The sequence below is a fragment of the Neolamprologus brichardi genome, chromosome 3 (assembly GCF_056152115.1).
Source record: "Neolamprologus brichardi isolate AB-2024 chromosome 3, ASM5615211v1, whole genome shotgun sequence".
NCBI classification, from domain to species: Eukaryota; Metazoa; Chordata; class Actinopteri; order Cichliformes; family Cichlidae; genus Neolamprologus; species Neolamprologus brichardi.
Genome location: NC_142106.1, coordinates 59,524,769 through 59,542,573, shown reverse-complemented (window position 1 = coordinate 59,542,573; position 17,805 = coordinate 59,524,769). Strand labels below are relative to the sequence as shown.

The window sequence follows — 17,805 nt, the reverse complement described above, 5'->3', positions numbered from 1 at the left end:
ACCACAGCAAACTGTTCCAGTTCTTCATCTTCATCACAATCTATTTATTTCTGATGGTGTCTTCAGTCTGAGGGTTTGAAGTTTCCATGTCTGTGTGATGTGTGGTGTGAAGGCTGCTGGTTAAACTGGGACTCACTGTTTAAAGCACTGAGTGCTCATAGAGAGATGCTCCATGAGTCCCAGTACAGACTACAAACATGGTGGAAACTTAGCTTTGATATCCACACACTCTGCACGTCTGTGAGTAACTGTGATGAAGATGTGCAGAGATCTGTGTACAAACAGGAGAAAGACTGTAAAGACTCTGTGCTTCTAACAGCCTCTGTTAACATATGTGAGGCTGTTTGTTGTTGTTGCCATGGAGCTTTTCACTGTTTGGGTCAGCAGGTCATGTGATCAGGTTTGTTCTGTGAAAGCTGGACGATGGTTCAGTGTCAGGGTTTGTTTGCATTCATCAATAAATATCTAAATAAATCAAAGACTCCATGTTTGTTCTTTCATCATGTGACCTCTGCTCATCCATCTCTGTGTGTATCAGGATACATTTAGTTCATAATACACAGAAAAATCAGAGTTATTACCTGTAATAAATGTGAAAGATTCCTGCAGTGATAACCAGGCAGCACTGAAACACATCCAAACTGTCACCACGGTAACAGCACCGTCCATCCACAGGTGAGGGGAGGAGCAAAAAGAGGGACTTTCACCATTTTATACAAAAAACACTCAACTAATGTTTCTAATATGAAACAAATAAGCCCACATTAATGTGAGCATTTATTCAATAATAATAATCATGATTTCCTCCTGATCTCATTTCCATAGCAGAGAAAACTGTGGTGTATATTGAGGTGGAGGGTGTGGTCTATGGCTCAGGTGTAGAGTGACAGTGTTGTTTATTAAAATAAGATCGCATTAACAGTTTGAACGTAGTTACAGTCAGCAGTGAATATAAATGCTAAAACTGAATATATCGCATAGTGTCCCCCCCCAGTAACAAATGGTTCAGCCCATAGCAGGACCGGCTTTCTTCTTGTTTTCAGTAGCAAGCGATGCTCATGATTGTGCCAGAGCACATTTTGAACAACACCATGGGAATTTCGGATTTTACACAGGTGCACAGTAAAAGATGGAGTGTCAATATTTCAGTGTAAACCTATTTTAACCTAGAGAGAGTATTTACAACTCTGTGAGGAGTAAAGCAGCTCTAACGTCAGAGTTAAAAGTCAGTGTTCTGTAGACACGGAGTGAAGACTTAACTCCACACAGTGTTGATTAGTACCAGTCCGCAGGCGCGCGGTCTGAGAGCTGTGATGCACGCGGAATTTTCTCCGAAGAGCTGCCACAGTCAGGTAAGTTAAGTTAACATTCCCATACTGGTAACATTGTTTAGTCATTTTTAAACTAAATAGCTTTTTATAGTTGCACTGATGTCGAGTGAGGACATGTTAGCAGCATTTACCCACAGGTTTAATGATATTGTCGAGTAGCTACATGCTAACCGTTGCTAAAAGTTCAAATGTTCGTTATCTTCTCACTGAGTTAAGATTAACCTAAAACATGTTAACTATGTATTTCTTCTAAGTGCAGCTTAGATAATATTATTGTCACATGTCTAATGGGATAGTTTTAGCAACTAAATGACCGTTTAATAGTAAGCTAATAATCGCTAATTAGCTTTGAAGAAACTATCAGAAAAAGTGGGACATTACAATAAAGTTTACTCTACTGATTTATATTCTTTTAAGCAAATGCCAAAGGCATACACTAATTTAGAATTAATTTAGATTATTTTGTATAAATTAACTGACAGCAATGTTAATGATATGTTAATATACATTAATTGTTCACAGAAATAAAGCGAATTGCAGTAAGTTGACCAATACTTGATAAGTAGACTAAAGTTATTAAACAATATTAGATGTTAGTCACACTTGGTCCATTTGCAGTAACACTGGTTGATAAAGGATCTTTATTAGCAGTTAATCTGTTACTTATTTCTTCATACTGTAGCTGCTAAGTAATATTAACTTTTAACTGCTTCTATTTTGTATAGAAACTAAAGCTCTAAAGTACATCCACAGTCTTAAACTCTTTCCTTTATTATTTTTATCTCTTTGTTTTGTGAACAGAATATGTTGCTGCGTGTTTTGTTTGGTGGGGAGCAGAAGTATGTTAGGCTGTCTGACCTGACATGTGATGCTTTCATGAAAGAAGGTTAGAATATCAGGATAAAACAAGATAACAATGTTTACCTGGTCAATATACCAGCTTAATTATAAGCTTAATTATATTCTTACTCAACTACCTAAGTTGATAATTGTTTCTACTTCAACAATGAATGAGAATTACCTACAGTGGGGCAAAAAAGTATTTAGTCAGCCACCGATTGTGCAAGTTCCCCCACTTAAAATGATGACAGAGGTCAGTAATTTGCACCAGAGGTACACTTCAACTGTGAGAGACAGAATGTGAAAAAAAAATCCATGAATTCACATGGTAGGATTTGTAAAGAATTTATTCGTAAATCAGGGTGGAAAATAAGTATTTGGTCACCTCAAACAAGGAAAATCCCTGGCTCTCACAGACCTGTAACATCTTCTGTAAGAAGCTTTTCTGTCCCCCACTCGTTACCTGTATGAATGGCACCTGTTTGACCTCATCATCTGTATAAAAGACACCTGTCCACAGCCTCAACCAGTCAGACTCCAAACTCCGCCATGGCCAAGACCAAAGAGCTTTCGAAGGACACCAGGAAAAGAATTGTAGACCTGCACCAGACTGGGAAGAGTGAATCTACAATAGGCAAGCAGCTTGGTGTGAAAAAATCAACTGTGGGAGCAATCATCAGAAAATGGAAGACATACAAGACCACTGATAATCTCCCTCGATCTGGGGCTCCACGCAAGATCTCATCCCGTGGGGTCAAAATGATCATGAGAACGGTGAGCAAAGATCCCAGAACCACACGGGGAGACCTGGTGAATGACCTGCAAAGAGCTGGGACCAAAGTAACAAAGGTCACCATCAGTAACACACTACAACGGCAGGGAATCAAATCCCGCAGTGCCAGACGTGTTCCGCTGCTGAAGCCAGTGCATGTCCAGGCCCGTCTGAAGTTTGCCAGAGAGCACATGGATGATACAGCAGAGGATTGGGAGAATGTCATGTGGTCAGATTAAACCAAAGTAGAACTTTTTGGTATAAACTCAACTCGTCGTGTTTGGAGGAAGAAGAATACTGAGTTGCATCCCAAGAACACCATACCTACTGTGAAGCATGGGGGTGGAAACATCATGCTATGGGGCTGTTTTTCTGCCAAGGGGACAGGACGACTGATCCGTGTTAAGGACAGAATGAATGGGGCCAAGTATCGTGAGATTTTGAGCCAAAACCTCCTTCCATCAGTGAGAACTTTGAAGATGAAACGAGGCTGGGTCTTCCAACATGACAATGATCCAAAACACACCGCCCGGGCAACAAAGGAGTGGCTCCGTAAGAAGCATTTGAAAGTCCTGGAGTGGCCTAGCCAGTCTCCAGACCTCAACCCCATAGAAAATCTGTGGCGGGAGTTGAAAGTCCGTGTTGCTCGGCGACAGCCCCAAAACATCACTGCTCTTGAGAAGATCTGCATGGAGGAATGGGCCAAAATACCAGCTACTGTGTGTGCAAACCTGGTAAAGACCTATAGTAAACGTTTGACCTCTGTTATTGCCAACAAAGGTTATGTTACAAAGTATTGAGTTGTATTTTTGTTATTGACCAAATACTTATTTTCCACCCTGATTTACGAATAAATTCTTTACAAATCCTACCATGTGAATTCATGGATTTTTTTTTCACATTCTGTCTCTCACAGTTGAAGTGTACCTCTGGTGCAAATTACTGACCTCTGTCATCATTTTAAGTGGGGGAACTTGCACAATCGGTGGCTGACTAAATACTTTTTTGCCCCACTGTAGGTGTATTTCTAAGTGTGAAGGAGCCCTGGGAGAAAAGACTGAAGCTTGTGCCAAAGAACAAACAGGAAAGAAAGATCAGCATTAATAAAGACGAGCACAGAAGGAGCCCAAGCACGTGTTTCTTTTTCAGATTTCTCTAAAAGTGTGTGTTCATTTGTTCCATCTGTCTTCTTCACAATAAACAACAGCTAACAGACACACATGCACTCTGTGTCACTTCACAGGGGCTGATGAAAGTGGACACAGTAAAGGGAGAGCTGGACCTGCTCTACACATCCTGGACTCTGTTAACAGACTTTATTCTGCAGCATCAACAGATGACGTATAAAAATATATGAAAATATAGAAACGTTTAACATTGTGACTGTTCACATTAGTGAAGCTGTTACTTTGCTGCCAGGTGGAAAAAGATCCCTAAAGCTGAGTCTTATTAAACATCTGCTGCACGAGAGAGTTTCATGGCCCTGCTTTATCCTGTGCTTGCTGACCACCTCGTCCTGAAACCTCTTCATCATCCCCAAAGTTTATAGAAGGGGCCCTGTTGATGTGGAGAAACATCTGAGCTCATGTGATGTGCAAGTTAAGAGCATTTGAGCATCTCATGGTGGTTACCTCGGAGACTGTCACTTTGTGTAGAGCCACGCCCACAGCGCACAGAATACATGCGTACGACTAATTTGTCCACACAGGAGGCATCTTGATGATGTCATCATACACAAAGGCTTTTGTACAAAGTATTAAACAAACTGCAGCAAGTGTGTTCAAGACTTTTTCCCTGTCTTATTTCTCTTTATTACACATAATCTATGGAAACGTGTGGTTTGATTACTTTGCATGTGTGGATTTGATGGGTTGTTGCCACATCTGGTGAGATTTTCATGTCAACAGCACCTTCTGAAATATATTTCTTTAGAAAATTGGTGACACTGGTGACATTCGTCCAATAGCCGCTCTATTTAAACCCCATAACCACACTGGGTAGCAACCTCACCACTACATGGCCACAGAGATTTCCAAAGTATGCACCTGTGTGGAACAGGAACATGACACAGAAATGTATTACAAAGATCTAGTCTGGTTAAATATTACAGTTTATCTTTCAGGTTAATTTCTTGGATGATTTTGTAAGAAACAAACTGCTTGAATGCGACTAAATGAGATGGAGGAACGATTTGAAGGTAAATTATTATTACTTGGTGGCTTTTTTGTAGCAACTGTGACATTTAGTAGTAGAACTGACACACAAAACAACAACTACACTAACTATATACTCTGCAACACACCCAGTGAGCTTGATTTGAAAACCTTTTCTGTCTTACTGACATCACTGAGTTAATCCCTGAAGTTGGTCCAAAGATTCAGACGCAGTCTTGGGCAGTTAAAGGTGAGTCTGTCACGGGTCTTTGTGACCCAGCATTTTAACTTGTTTTATTTTATGTTGTGCTTCTGAGTCCTTGGTTGTGCTGTTTTGTTGGAAAACTACCCTTCACTACTACCTCTCCCACCTGGAAAACAAAGACTCATACATCAGGGTACTTTTGGTTGATTACAGCTCGGCTTTCAATCCTGTGATCCCACACAAACTCACTCACAAGCTGGCAACACTCGACCTGCACCCTCCACCCTCTGTGACTGGCTACAATCAACCTGCACCCTCCACCCTCTGTGACTGGCTACACTCGGCCTGCACCCTCCACCCTCTGTGACTGGCTACACTCGGCCTGCACCCTCCACCCTCTGTGACTGGCTACACTCGACCTGCACCCTCCACCCTCTGTGACTGGCTACACTCGACCTGCACCCTCCACCCTCTGTGACTGGCTACAGGACTTTTTGACTGGCAGACAAACACTGGCGTCCCACAGGGTTGCGTCCTCAGTCCCATCCTCTACACCCTGGTCACCCATGACTGTGTCGCCTCCAACAAAGACAACATCATTTTGAAGTTCACGGATGACACTGCAGTGATCGGTCGCATCACTGGAGAGGATGACGTGGCTTATAGGAGAGAGGAGGCTGGTCTGGTGTCACGGTGTGAGGACAACAACCTCACCCTCAACACTGATAAGACACAGGAGATGATAGTGGACACGAGGAAGAAGAAGAGGCCTCACCAGCCGCTGTTTACCCGGGAGCGTGAAGTGGAGAGGGTGAGCAGCAGTACCTGGGCGTCCACATCAGTGAGGACCTCACCTGGACACTGAACACAACACAGCTGGTCAAGAACGCTCAGCAGCTGCTGTATTTCCTGAGGAGGCTGAGGAAATTTGGTATGTTGGCCAAGATCCTCAGCAGGTTCTACAGCTGCACTGTGGAGAGCAGCCTGACCAGCTGCATCACTGCATGGTACGGCAGCACCACTGCAAACCGCAAACGCCTGCAGAGAGTGATAACAACTGTGGAGAAGATCATCAGGACCCCGCTGCCCTCTCTGCAGAGCAGCTACCATCACAGAGTCCAGAGGAGAGACACACCTCTGCCCTCGAGACGAAGGTTCAGAAGTGTGAAATCTAGAACATCCAGACTCAACAACTCCATCTTCCCCACTGCTATCAGACTCCTGAACAGCTGACCGACCTCAAACTGCAGTTTGCACATCAGGTCACTTTGCACACTAAGTTCATTTTGCACATTAAACTCCTTTGTACATCCATGTACATCGACATCTGCAGACCACACGTGTCTTCAGTTATTTATTTGTACTTATTTGCAGTTATTTATCTTTTTATTTTATTTTTTTAAGTTATTTTTTATCCTTATTTTATCTTTTTATTCATTCTTATCTTGTTCTTTTAACCCTTATCTAACTTGGCATTGTGCACGGTGTGTTTAAATTCAGTTTAAATTCAGGGACATGGAGCCCCTGTTGATCTAGCCCCACGCTATCATGTGATTTCCTGTGATCAAATGTCCCAGGATGTGAGTGGGCGTTAAGACGTCCAAGTCCCTCTTCAAGCAACTTAAAGAAGTCCAGACGCTTTTCTTTCAAGCTCCTTCGACAACATCATTCATAGAACAACTTCCAGCTTCTTTTGCTCAGCCACAGTTTGGATGGATTTGCATTTAAAGGTGCAACAAGACTAAAATGGTTAGGGTCAGGAGGTCAAAGGTCAGAGCTCCTGTGGGTCTGAGGGCGGCCTCACGCTGGAGAAGGATGAAGGAGTCTGACCTGAGCCAGTGTTTGACATGAACACATCAGCACTGCTGTCAGTGAGCCTAACGACAGCCATTAGCAACATTTCAGTGTTTCAGTCATAAAAACACTTCCTGTCACTGTGGTGGTTACAGTGACATCATGCAGTTTGTGCTTTGACCTCCAGAGGGCGACAAATCAGCACAGACAGAGAGCTCAATTCAAACTTTGCTGCCATCAGTAATAATTCTTCAAATATAATCATCAGTGTTTGAGCAGCTATGATATCAGGGACAATCTAGACATGTGTGACAATACTGAACATGTCACATGACACACCTTAAACATCATGTGATCCACTCTCAGTCTGCACTTTTCATTCATGACTTCAAGGTTTCAGGTTGAAATGAGCTTTGAAGAAACATTCAGTGAAATAAATCTTTCATGGATTCATGTGAGCAGCAGATGAACTTTGTACCAACAACATCTTCAATAACAGAGTCTGAATGAAGCTCAGGTGTTGATGCTGCTCACTGATTGGACGGTTGGTTTCAGCTCTGCTCTCAGTCTTTACTGCACAGGTGAAGGTAGAAAGTGTGACTGGATCTATAGACTGGAAACAGAGAAACACGCTTAACATTTGAAGCTTTGCAGCAGAAATGTTCATGTTACAAATACAGCAGAGCTGATCTGGGATCAGTGTGTTCACACCTGCAGCTACAACAAGGTTTCATGTCTCCACACGTCAGCATGTGAACTTTACTCTGACTCAGTCTGAGCAGTCAGACGGCATATTTTTAAAGTTAACACATCAGCACACACAGAGCTGAGCCCCTCCCACCTGTGCTGAGTTTCAGGTGGAGTCCCGCCTCCTTCCAGGAAGCAGCTCACCTGTGTGTCCGTGTTTAGTGTCAAGGTGTGGAGTGGAGCTTGTTGTTGGTGTGTGAAGAAACTGTAAGTTTGCTTTGTTTCCTCCTTTAACAGTTTGTCTTTAGGAACTTTACTGTTTGTTAAGCTCATGTTTGATTTCTTCACACAACAAACTGTGTGTGTTTGTATTTCCGGTCTCTCCATTAAAGTCAGTGTGTAATGTTTTCCTGGCTAACATCAGCTGTGTGCAGCTTAGTTCAGCACAAATCTGCCGCTCCATAGTTCACGGTAACAGACTCACAGCTGGACCAACGAGGCCGAGTGTGTCCGCCACTCTGAGCTACGTTCGTGTTTGTGTACTTGTAGTTTGTACTTTGTGAGTTCACTCAGAGCCCACAGAGGACGCAGCGTACGTGATGACGTCACAGCCCTTTACCTCCTTTACTGTGACTGTGATTAATATTTACACACGAGACACCTGCAGAGCTCTGATGCTAAGCTAGCCACACAGCATGCTAACGCTAAGCTAACGCTAAGCTAACACTAAGCTAACACTAAGCTAACGCTAAGCTAACACTAAGAGTTCTCACAGACACGAGTTAAAAAGCTGCTTTTAGTTTGTGATCAGAGTCCAGGACTGAGAGCAGCAGTAGAGCTGATGGATGATGAATTACTGGATGAAAGAAGCTTCTCATTAGCAGTAAATCAGTGTCTGTGCAGTTCTCTGCAAACTCAGCAGGAAGAATTAGTGTGAAGCTTTAACTCTGCTGATCCTCTTTGAATCATGGATCAGCTGAAATGTTTAAAATGTTGTTCACACGTGTTGGACTGACTGAAGCTTCCAGTCACAGTGAATCAGTGTGTGTCAGTGAATGCATCGTGTGTGCTTCACGGCTCCATCTAGTGGACTGATAGTAGAGCGGCTGATGGCAGCTTCCTCTGCCTCACACTGCTGTCTGACTGCATTCAGCTGACACTGAGATGAAGCAGGAAAGAAGCAGCTGATATTTGGACAGCACACATGATGGAAAGGAGGATTTCAGTTAATGTGCACATGAATGATTTGTTTCCTCTGCAGGTGAAGGTAGAAAGTGTGTGTGAGCTGATGTGAATTGAGCAGCATGGATCAGTGTGAGGACAGAGAGGAGGGAGTCCCTCCCTCTAAAAGAGCCAGAGAGAGCCAGACCAAAGCTCAGAGGTGAGATGACCATCTCTAACTGTCCATGACTCTTCTCCATGTCACAGCTCAGCACTCACATCACTGCTCCATCATTATTCACAGGAACCCACCTGGACCTCCACCCAGCTCTGTGTCCTTACAGAGTGACACGTCTAAAGATCTTCCCCTTGCTTTTAAAGTGCAGCTTGTGTCTGCTGCAGAGAGGTGAGCTGTTAGTAACATGAACTCTTTGATTAAACTGCTTGATGTTGTTGGATATAAACTGCAGAACAAACACGTCGTTCCCTCAATCCCATTTAAACTGTCTTTTAAAACAAGCCTTTGGTTTGCAAACAACTGAAAACCCACTTCAGCAAACAGGAAGTGATCAGAGCGTCCGTCCACTTCCTGTCAGGCCCTGCAAACATTTCATACTGAAGAAAAGTAGTTGATATCTCACATTTTTACTCCACCACATTCAACCATTTTGACATTTTAGGCCACAGCACGAAACTCTTGTCACATGACTCCTGTTATGTTATAGAGTCATGTGACCACCAGGGAGTGATTTGTATGGATGTGTGTGAAACACATTCAAATCAATCTGATTCATCAATGGAAACATTTTTGGTGTAAAATGCACCAACACTGAAAACGCTGAAGATAAAAACACAACAGATGAAATATGAACAAATCGAGGCTTTGAATACACGTGTGTGTGTTTGAGACAAAGAGAGAAATGGATTGTGTGTCTGTCCTATTGTTGCATGAGGATTTTATTGTAGATTTTGTGCGTGTACGTTTTTGACCACGAAGGTGTTGAAAGGGCGTTAAACAGTTGGAGGCTCAAGAGTAAACACTAGTGCTGTCAGTAGATTAAAAAATGACTAATTAATGACACAATTTTCTGTCATTAATCGTGATTAATTGCAATTACTTGATCAATAGCTGCAATTACATTTTTTCAACTTTATATTTAAGCTTGTGTTACGGATTCAAATATTGGGGATCGATACAAGTGGAAAACCAAAATCACAACACTGGTCCGGCCGGGTTGAATCAAACGATGATTTAATGAACACACGCGTGGGAGATGGACACCATACAGCAGACAGCATCAGATCTCAAAATGGTGGAGCCTTGATCAAACTCTTATAGCCTCTAGTGGCCCCCACCTAATCATAAAAGCCTAAACATTCACATTCTTTCTCTCACACAGCGCCTAAGCTACGACCTTGGCTCCCTGTTTATCTGCTCCTGCTGAGATGGGGCAGTATGCTCTGTTCTCTTCTAGTCAGACAAATAAGGCGATGACTTTCTGTGAACAATATTTTCTTATAACTCAGCAGTATAATGCATCATAAAACAATATCATTCATTCACAATAAATCAACAGTCTAATGTAATGCAAATCAGTTTAACAAATGTAATAGTTATCACCTTCTTCTAATTCAGGAGAATAATGCAAACTAAAACTACATAATAATTCACAATCTTTAATTAGGGGTCTAACATGGCATAAAATAATATTACAATCCGACAATTCCCCCTGATGAGCTCTTTAGACTTAAAGAGCTCACTTACACCCTGCAATCCAGTGTTGCCGGGTTCATTTCTTCTTACTCCTGAGGCCCTTTGTCCCCCTGTTGGGTGAACCATATGTGAGATGACCTCTGTGTTTGCGCAGTTCAGATGCAAGAAAAACTATTATTACAACAACAATAGTAGGTACAGATGACACTCCCATCACTCCCCAGTTCTCCCACAGCTTCATTTCGGTGCTACCTTTTACCCTCCAAACGTACTCAGACTAGAACCTCTGTCCGAGGAGCTTTTAGCCTTTATTTTATTGCTGTAGGCACCAGTGTTTTCCAGTCAGGTGATCCTCTGCTCTTCTTTCTTCAACCTCAGGGGTTAGACAACCCTTCAGTCGTTGTACAGATCAGGAGATTATTCTGCCCCGATTTCAAACAATGATCTGTGTATTCTGGGGTCACAGCTGTGTTCCCCTTTTTGACCAAGAGCCTCTCGAACGTCGTTGGTCTGGTGTACCTGGATTTCTGCCAACCCCTTCATGGTTATTGCTGTGTTTATGGGATCCATCCTTTTGAGGTGACTAGCTGGAGCCCAAAATGCCATGACACTTGAACCCAGTTGGTGTTTCAGCAATCACTGTGTCTGTCTCTGCTGCGAAGGATCCTCGTATATCTGTGACCTCGTCTGGTGTCTGTTCCTTTCTCTGTAAGAGACAGAAAACCAAAACACGTCTTTTCCTAGCTCTAACAATCTAATGTTGTTGATCTTTTGGTGGTTCAGAATTGGTTTAGAACATTCAGAATGTCCCAAGGACTTATCCTAATTTAGTGTATGTGTGTGTAAGCGTGTTTGCATTTAGCCCGCTGCACTGGCATTTCAAAAGACCCTTATGAAAAAAACACAGAGGGAACAGTTTACCCTGCCCGGGATAGGGTTACCGGGGCCCCGCCCTGGAGCCAGGCCGGGGGAGGGTGCCCGAGGACGAGCGTCTGGTGGCCGGGCCTTAGTCCATGGGGCCCGGCCGGGCACAGCCCGAAGAGGAGACATGGGCCCATTCTCCCGCAGGCCCACCACCCGCAGGAGGCGCCATAGGGGTCGGGTGCATTATGTGCCGGGTGGCGGCCAGGAGCGGAGGCCCTGGCGGACTGACCCCCGGCTGCCAAGACTGGCAATAGGGACATGGAATGTCACCTCTCTGGTGGGGAAGGAGCCTGAGTTAGTGCGTGAGGTTGAGAGGTACCGGCTAGATATAGTCGGGCTCACCTCTACGCACGGCTTGGGCTCTGGAACCAGTCTCCTGGAGAGGGGCTGGACTCTGTCTCAGTCTGGAGTTGCCCCTGGTGAGAGGCGGCGGGCTGGGGTGGGTATTCTAATATCCCCTCGGCTTGCTGCCGGTACGTTGGGGTTTTTCCCGGTGGACGAGAGGGTTTGTTCCATGCGCCTTAGGGTCGGGGAACGGGTCCTGACTGTCATCTGCGCTTATGCACAGAGTGGCAGCTCGGAGTACCCAGCCTTCTTAGAGTCCCTGGGGGGGTGCTGGAAGGTGCTCCACCTGGAGACTCTGTTGTCCTGCTGGGAGACTTCAATGCTCATGTGGGTAACAACAGCGAGACCTGGAGGGGCGTGATTGGGAGGAACGGCCTCCCTGATCTGAACCCGAGTGGTGCTTTGTTATTGGACTTCTGTGCTAATCACAGTTTGGCCATAACGAACACCTTGTTCGAACATAAGAGTGTCCATAAGTGCACGTGGCACCAGGACGCTCTAGGCCGTAGGTCGATGATCGATTTTGTAATCGTATCACCAGACCTGCGACCATATGTTCTGGACACTCGGGTAAAGAGAGGGGCTGAGCTGTCAACTGATCACCACCTGGTGGTGAGTTGGATCAGGTGGCAGGGGAGGACGCTGGACAGACCTGGTGCACCTAAACGCGTAGTGAGGGTGTGCTGGGAACGACTAGCAGAGGCCCCAGTCCGTGAGATCTTCAACGCACACCTCCGGCAGGCGGGGGACATTGAGTCCGAATGGACCATGTTCAGCGCCTCCATTGCCGAAGCTGCTGCATTGAGCTGCGGCCGCAAGGTGGTTGGTGCCTGCCGTGGTGGTAATCCCCGAACCAAATGGTGGACACCAGAGGTGAAGGGAGCCACCAGGCTGAAGAAGGAGTCCTATCGGGCTTGGTCAGCCTGTGGGACTCCGGAGGCAGCCGACAGGTATCGACAGGCCAAGCGGAATGCGGCTCGGGCAGTGGCTGAAGCAAAAACTCGGGTGTGGGAGGAGTTCGGAGAGACCATGGAAAAAGACTTTCGGACTGCCTCGAAGAGGTTCTGGCAAACCGTCAGGCGTCTCAGGAGGGGAAAGCGGTGCTCTACCTGCACTGTGTATAGTGCTGGCGGAGCGCTGCTGACGTCGACTGAGAAAATTGTCAGGCGGTGGAAGGAATACTTCGAGGACCTCCTTAATCCCACTGACGCGTCTTCCGAGGAGGAAGCAGAGTCTGGGGATGAGGGGAATGACCCGCCAATTTCCGGGGGCGAGGTCACTGAGGCAGTTAAACAACTCCTTGGTGGCAGAGCCCCTGGTGTTGATGAGGTCCGCCCCGAGTTCCTGAAGGCTCTGGACGTTGTAGGGCTGTCCTGGTTGACACGCCTCTGCAATGTTGCGTGGAGATCAGGGGCAGTACCCGTGGATTGGCAGACCGGGGTGGTGGTCCCCATCTTTAAGAAGGGGGACCAGAGGGTGTGTTCCAACTACAGGGGGATCACACTCCTCAGCCTCCCCGGGAAAGTCTATGCCAGGGTGCTGGAAAGGAGAGTTCGTCCGCTAGTCGAACCTCTGATGCAGGAGGAACAATGCGGTTTTCGTCCTGGTCGCAGAACACTGGACCAGCTCTTCATCCTCTCGAGGATACTTGAGGGTGCATGGGAGTTTGCCCAACCAGTCTACATGTGTTTTGTGGACTTGGAGAAGGCATTCGACCGTGTCCCTCGGGGTGTCCTGTGGGAGGTGTTGCGGGAGTATGGGGTGTCTGGCCCATTGCTACGGGCCATTCGATCCCTATACAACCGTTGCAAGAGCTTGGTTCGCATTGCCGGCAATAAGTCGGACTCGTTCCCGGTGGGTGATGGGCTCCGCCAGGGCTGCCCTTTGTCACCAGTTCTGTTCATAATTTTTATGGACAGGATTTCTAGGCGCAGCCAAGTGGCGGAGGGCTTTTGCTTTGGTGGCCTCAGGATCTCATCTCTGATTTTTGCGGATGATGTGGTTCTGTTGGCTTCATCGGGTGAGGGCCTCCAGCTCGCACTGGAGCGGTTCGCAGCCGAGTGTGAAGCAGCGGGAATGAGGATCAGCACCTCCAAATCTGAGGCCATGGTTCTCAGCCGGAAAAGGGTGGAGTGCCCACTCCGGGTCGGGGATGAGGTCCTGTCCCAAGTGGAGGAGTTCAAGTATCTCGGGGTCTTGTTCACGAGTGATGGGAGAAGGGAGCCGGAGATCGACAGACGGATTGGGGCTGCAGCTGCAGTAATGCAGACGCTGCACCGGTCCGTCGTGGTGAAGAGGGAGCTGAGTGTAAAAGCGAAGCTCTCAATTTACCGGTCGATCTACGTCCCTACCCTCACCTATGGCCACGAGCTGTGGGTAGTGACCGAAAGGACGAGATCGCGGATACAAGCGGCGGAAATGAGCTTCCTCCGAAGGGTGGCTGGCATCTCCCTTAGAGATAGGGTGAGAAGTTCGGCCATCCGGGAGGGGCTCAGAGTAGAGCCGCTGCTGCTCCACGTCGAAAGGAGCCAGCTGAGGTGGTTTGGGCATCTGACAAGGATGTCCCCTGGGTGCCTCCTGGGTGAGGTGTTCCAGGCATGTCCCACCGGGAGGAGGCCCCGGGGCAGACCCAGGACACGCTGGAGAGATTATATCTCTCGGCTGGCCTGGGAACGCCTTGGTGTTCCCCCGGATGAGCTGGAGGAGGTGGCTGGGGAGAGGGAGGTCTGGGCCTCTTTGCTTAGGCTGCTGCCCCCGCGACCCGGCCCCGGATAAAGCGGATGAAGATGGATGGATGGATGGATGGATGGCACTGGCATTTCCTACACTTTATCAGTCCGGACTATTGCCGAACGAAGCTTATGACCCTCAAAAGACCGAGTGCCAACTCATTATAAGCACATTTGCAAGGTGTGTATGAAAATGATTAAAACCACTCATTCTAATGAAAAACATCAAAAACAAATTAGCCATCTTTAATTCTAACATGTGTCCCCACCCCTTTTCAAAAAATCATGTGTTTCCTTCCGCCTACCGTCCCACGGTTTCCTCTCCAGTGTGGTACTCAGCTTCTCGTGAACACAGGCATTTTATCTTCTAATCTCCCCCCCCCCCTTTTTTGACACATTCCCATGTGTCAATTCAACGGAGCTAGAAAATTAAAAGAAAATGTTAGTGACCTTATATCTTTGAAAGTATCAGACTTTCTCCTATCCAGTGTCGTTGCTCCAGTCTTGTTATCCTGTGCCAAGGAATGAAATCAATTTAATTGTCATGTTAGATCTGTTCAACTCCGGGCTCCGCCCAGAGCCTGCGTCTTCACAATTGTCTACAAACAAAACCGGTATTAATATGAACTTCACTTCAACATGAACTTGTTGACTACTTTTGACACCTGTAAATAGAAGATTAACATGAGGTTATAACCATCACTGTAATACAAATGTTAATGTAATGTCAATAGCTTCAATAAATGTTCAATGCAATGCTTGTTATATGATTCTGATGTAACAATAATGCTGATGCTAAAATAACAGTAAAACACCCCCTTTTTATCCCGTTTATAAACTTCACACATTAACGTTTATAAATGCCTCTTTTCAATTTTATTTCCCCCTGTTTTTCCCTTACTGACCACAGCAGGGGCATCTATGTTTTAATTCAGCCAGGAATCCAGCTCACCTGATTCATCACTGACCCCACTGGCACTGGCATCTGACAGGGTGGCGCTGCATATTCTTCCTTTAATGTCACTACTTTCAATCTGTTAATTAGAATGCTTAAACATGGAGTAGACTACGTCCACAAGTCAATACAGCTGTAAATTTGGCCAGTTATCAATCTATTACCAATCAATAACAAAAGATAGCTTTTATTTTATGCATGCTTTTAGTCAACCACTCACCCAGAGGATCTTCAACCCCAGAAAATTCCTTCTCCTCATTTAATGAGTCTGTCCTCCTTCCATGCCCTGGTAACTGGTCCATCCAGAGCCATATCATCTTGAAATATACATACAACAAGCCAAACCACACCTTGGTCACACCAACCCTTTTCCGCCGTGAAGATGTCCAACGCCATCTTAGTCTGGACTGTCAAAGGTGACTTTAACGCTGACTGTTCATTTATAACATTTCCTGGTCAGATTAGCCAATCTCCGCAAACTGGAATAAACATAATCAACATGATCAACATTTTTCCTGCGTGTTATTTCACCATCTTATTGATTCCAACGCTCCATCCTTATGTGGTTTGCTACATTATGTTTATCTAGAACTCCACTCTGTCTCTAAATGTTTGAAGAGTTTTTCATGTTTGGGGTCAAGTTTTAAGAATTTGACCATATGTGAAATTAATGATGTTATCACCCCCATCGGGGCTTACCTTTCCCACTTCTGATGATATTCCTCCCTATTCTTTGCAAGTACCCCCTTTTGGTGGCGAGAAACTGTTGGTGTGGTCAAGTGGGTGCTGTAAAAACAAAAGCTCAGGACAGAACAGTTATCAGTCATGTACTTCATACAAAATTAGCATATATTGAATTTCATATTGATCCTCTGAGTGTAATGGTACATTTTAATTTGAATTTATCAAAGCTAAACACAATATTTTTTCTTTATTTTGCTCTTGTTCTTGTGCAGCACCACATCTCAGCACATGCCCCTGTCGGTTCTATCCTACTTTTCTAAATTATTGACTCTTTCAATGGAGAACCTAAATGACGTGGACCAGTGTTTGTCATTACATATCTCTATTTTGAATGTGACAAGTCTATCATTCCCCTGTTACTCATAGACATCAATAGAAGTCTCTTTTTTTTTTTTTTAACTTTTTTTCCCCAATTAAAGTTAATTGACTCTTTACAGTGGCCTGCTATGGTTAATAATAACATGTTCAGTCATGAGTGAAATCAAAGCTTCTCTTCACTTTAGCATTTAACATTCCCAACAATATAATGTGATACATTAATCGAAACACAGCTAATAAAACACAATTTTCTTAATGCAAACATCAGTAACTCAAAATTAGCAACCAAAGGGTTAAGTCTGCAGTTCACACTCATGTGAAGCTACAGCCTCCCCCTTTAGTCTCTGTCATTCTTCTGTTCCTGCAAAAACAAAAAAAAGCGAGACAAAACATCCACCCTTCTTTTACAGGCTGGGTGAATTGTTTGTGGACATTTACTAATCCTAAAGTCGGTACCGTTTTTGTCTCAGTATCAAGTCAGTTAAAACTTTTAGTCGTCAGTCCATCACAGTCCAGTCACATGCATACATTCACACACATTCATACCAGATATTGCTGATAATGGAGTTTCACGCGCAACCTATTCAAGCCTCCATCACCAGCAAGATGACGTCATCATTTTAAAGGAAAACAGTTCCTTGTTGTTTTTATTTTGACTGGATTGACTCGCTGCAATCCTTTTAGCCTCAGGACTTCTCATGTGATCAATGTCCCATATAAGTGAATTTCTCCAGAGCCCATTATAATTATGGAGAAAAATACTTTGCGACTGTTTTCAGTAAGAATATTTTATAGCGCTTTAAAGTTCAATCTCTCAGGCCTGGATTAAAGAGCTGATTTGTTAGGAACTCACAAAATACCAAAATATCACCACCGGTGGATCACTCCTCTCAGATGTTCTTATTTCAGTGCACTGTAACAAAAGCAAAAACAAACATAACCAATAAAATACTGGGCCCCGTTGCAAACATGTCCAAGCATAAAACCATCTTCTCTCTCTTAGAGAAAGAAAACAATCCAAACCTCACTGATAAGATCAACCTAGTGTTAAGCAAAACCCAAAATCAACCAAAACTTCACCAGAAAGTTTTTCTCCGTCCCGGGACAATATTGTGTAGGAATACAGGTACCGT

General features: G+C 44.9%; 1 protein-coding gene across 3 annotated transcripts in view; it reads left to right on the top strand.

Moving 5' to 3' along the window:
* LOC118453432 (protein NLRC3-like) overlaps window positions 1-17,805 on the top strand; it is an 815,502-nt gene that overhangs the window by 764,661 nt on the left and 33,036 nt on the right. Inside the window, exons 1-2 of one of the 3 annotated variants that reach the window (XM_087837960.1) lie at window positions 9,081-9,163; window positions 9,248-9,349. The exons of the other annotated variants lie outside the window; for them this stretch is intronic. Of the exons in view, the coding sequence (XP_087694086.1) occupies window positions 9,087-9,163; window positions 9,248-9,349 (179 nt within the window). The 5' untranslated portion in view covers window positions 9,081-9,086. Of the gene's footprint in view, window positions 1-9,080; window positions 9,164-9,247; window positions 9,350-17,805 lie in introns of those variants that run through there. 3 annotated transcript variants of the gene reach the window in all.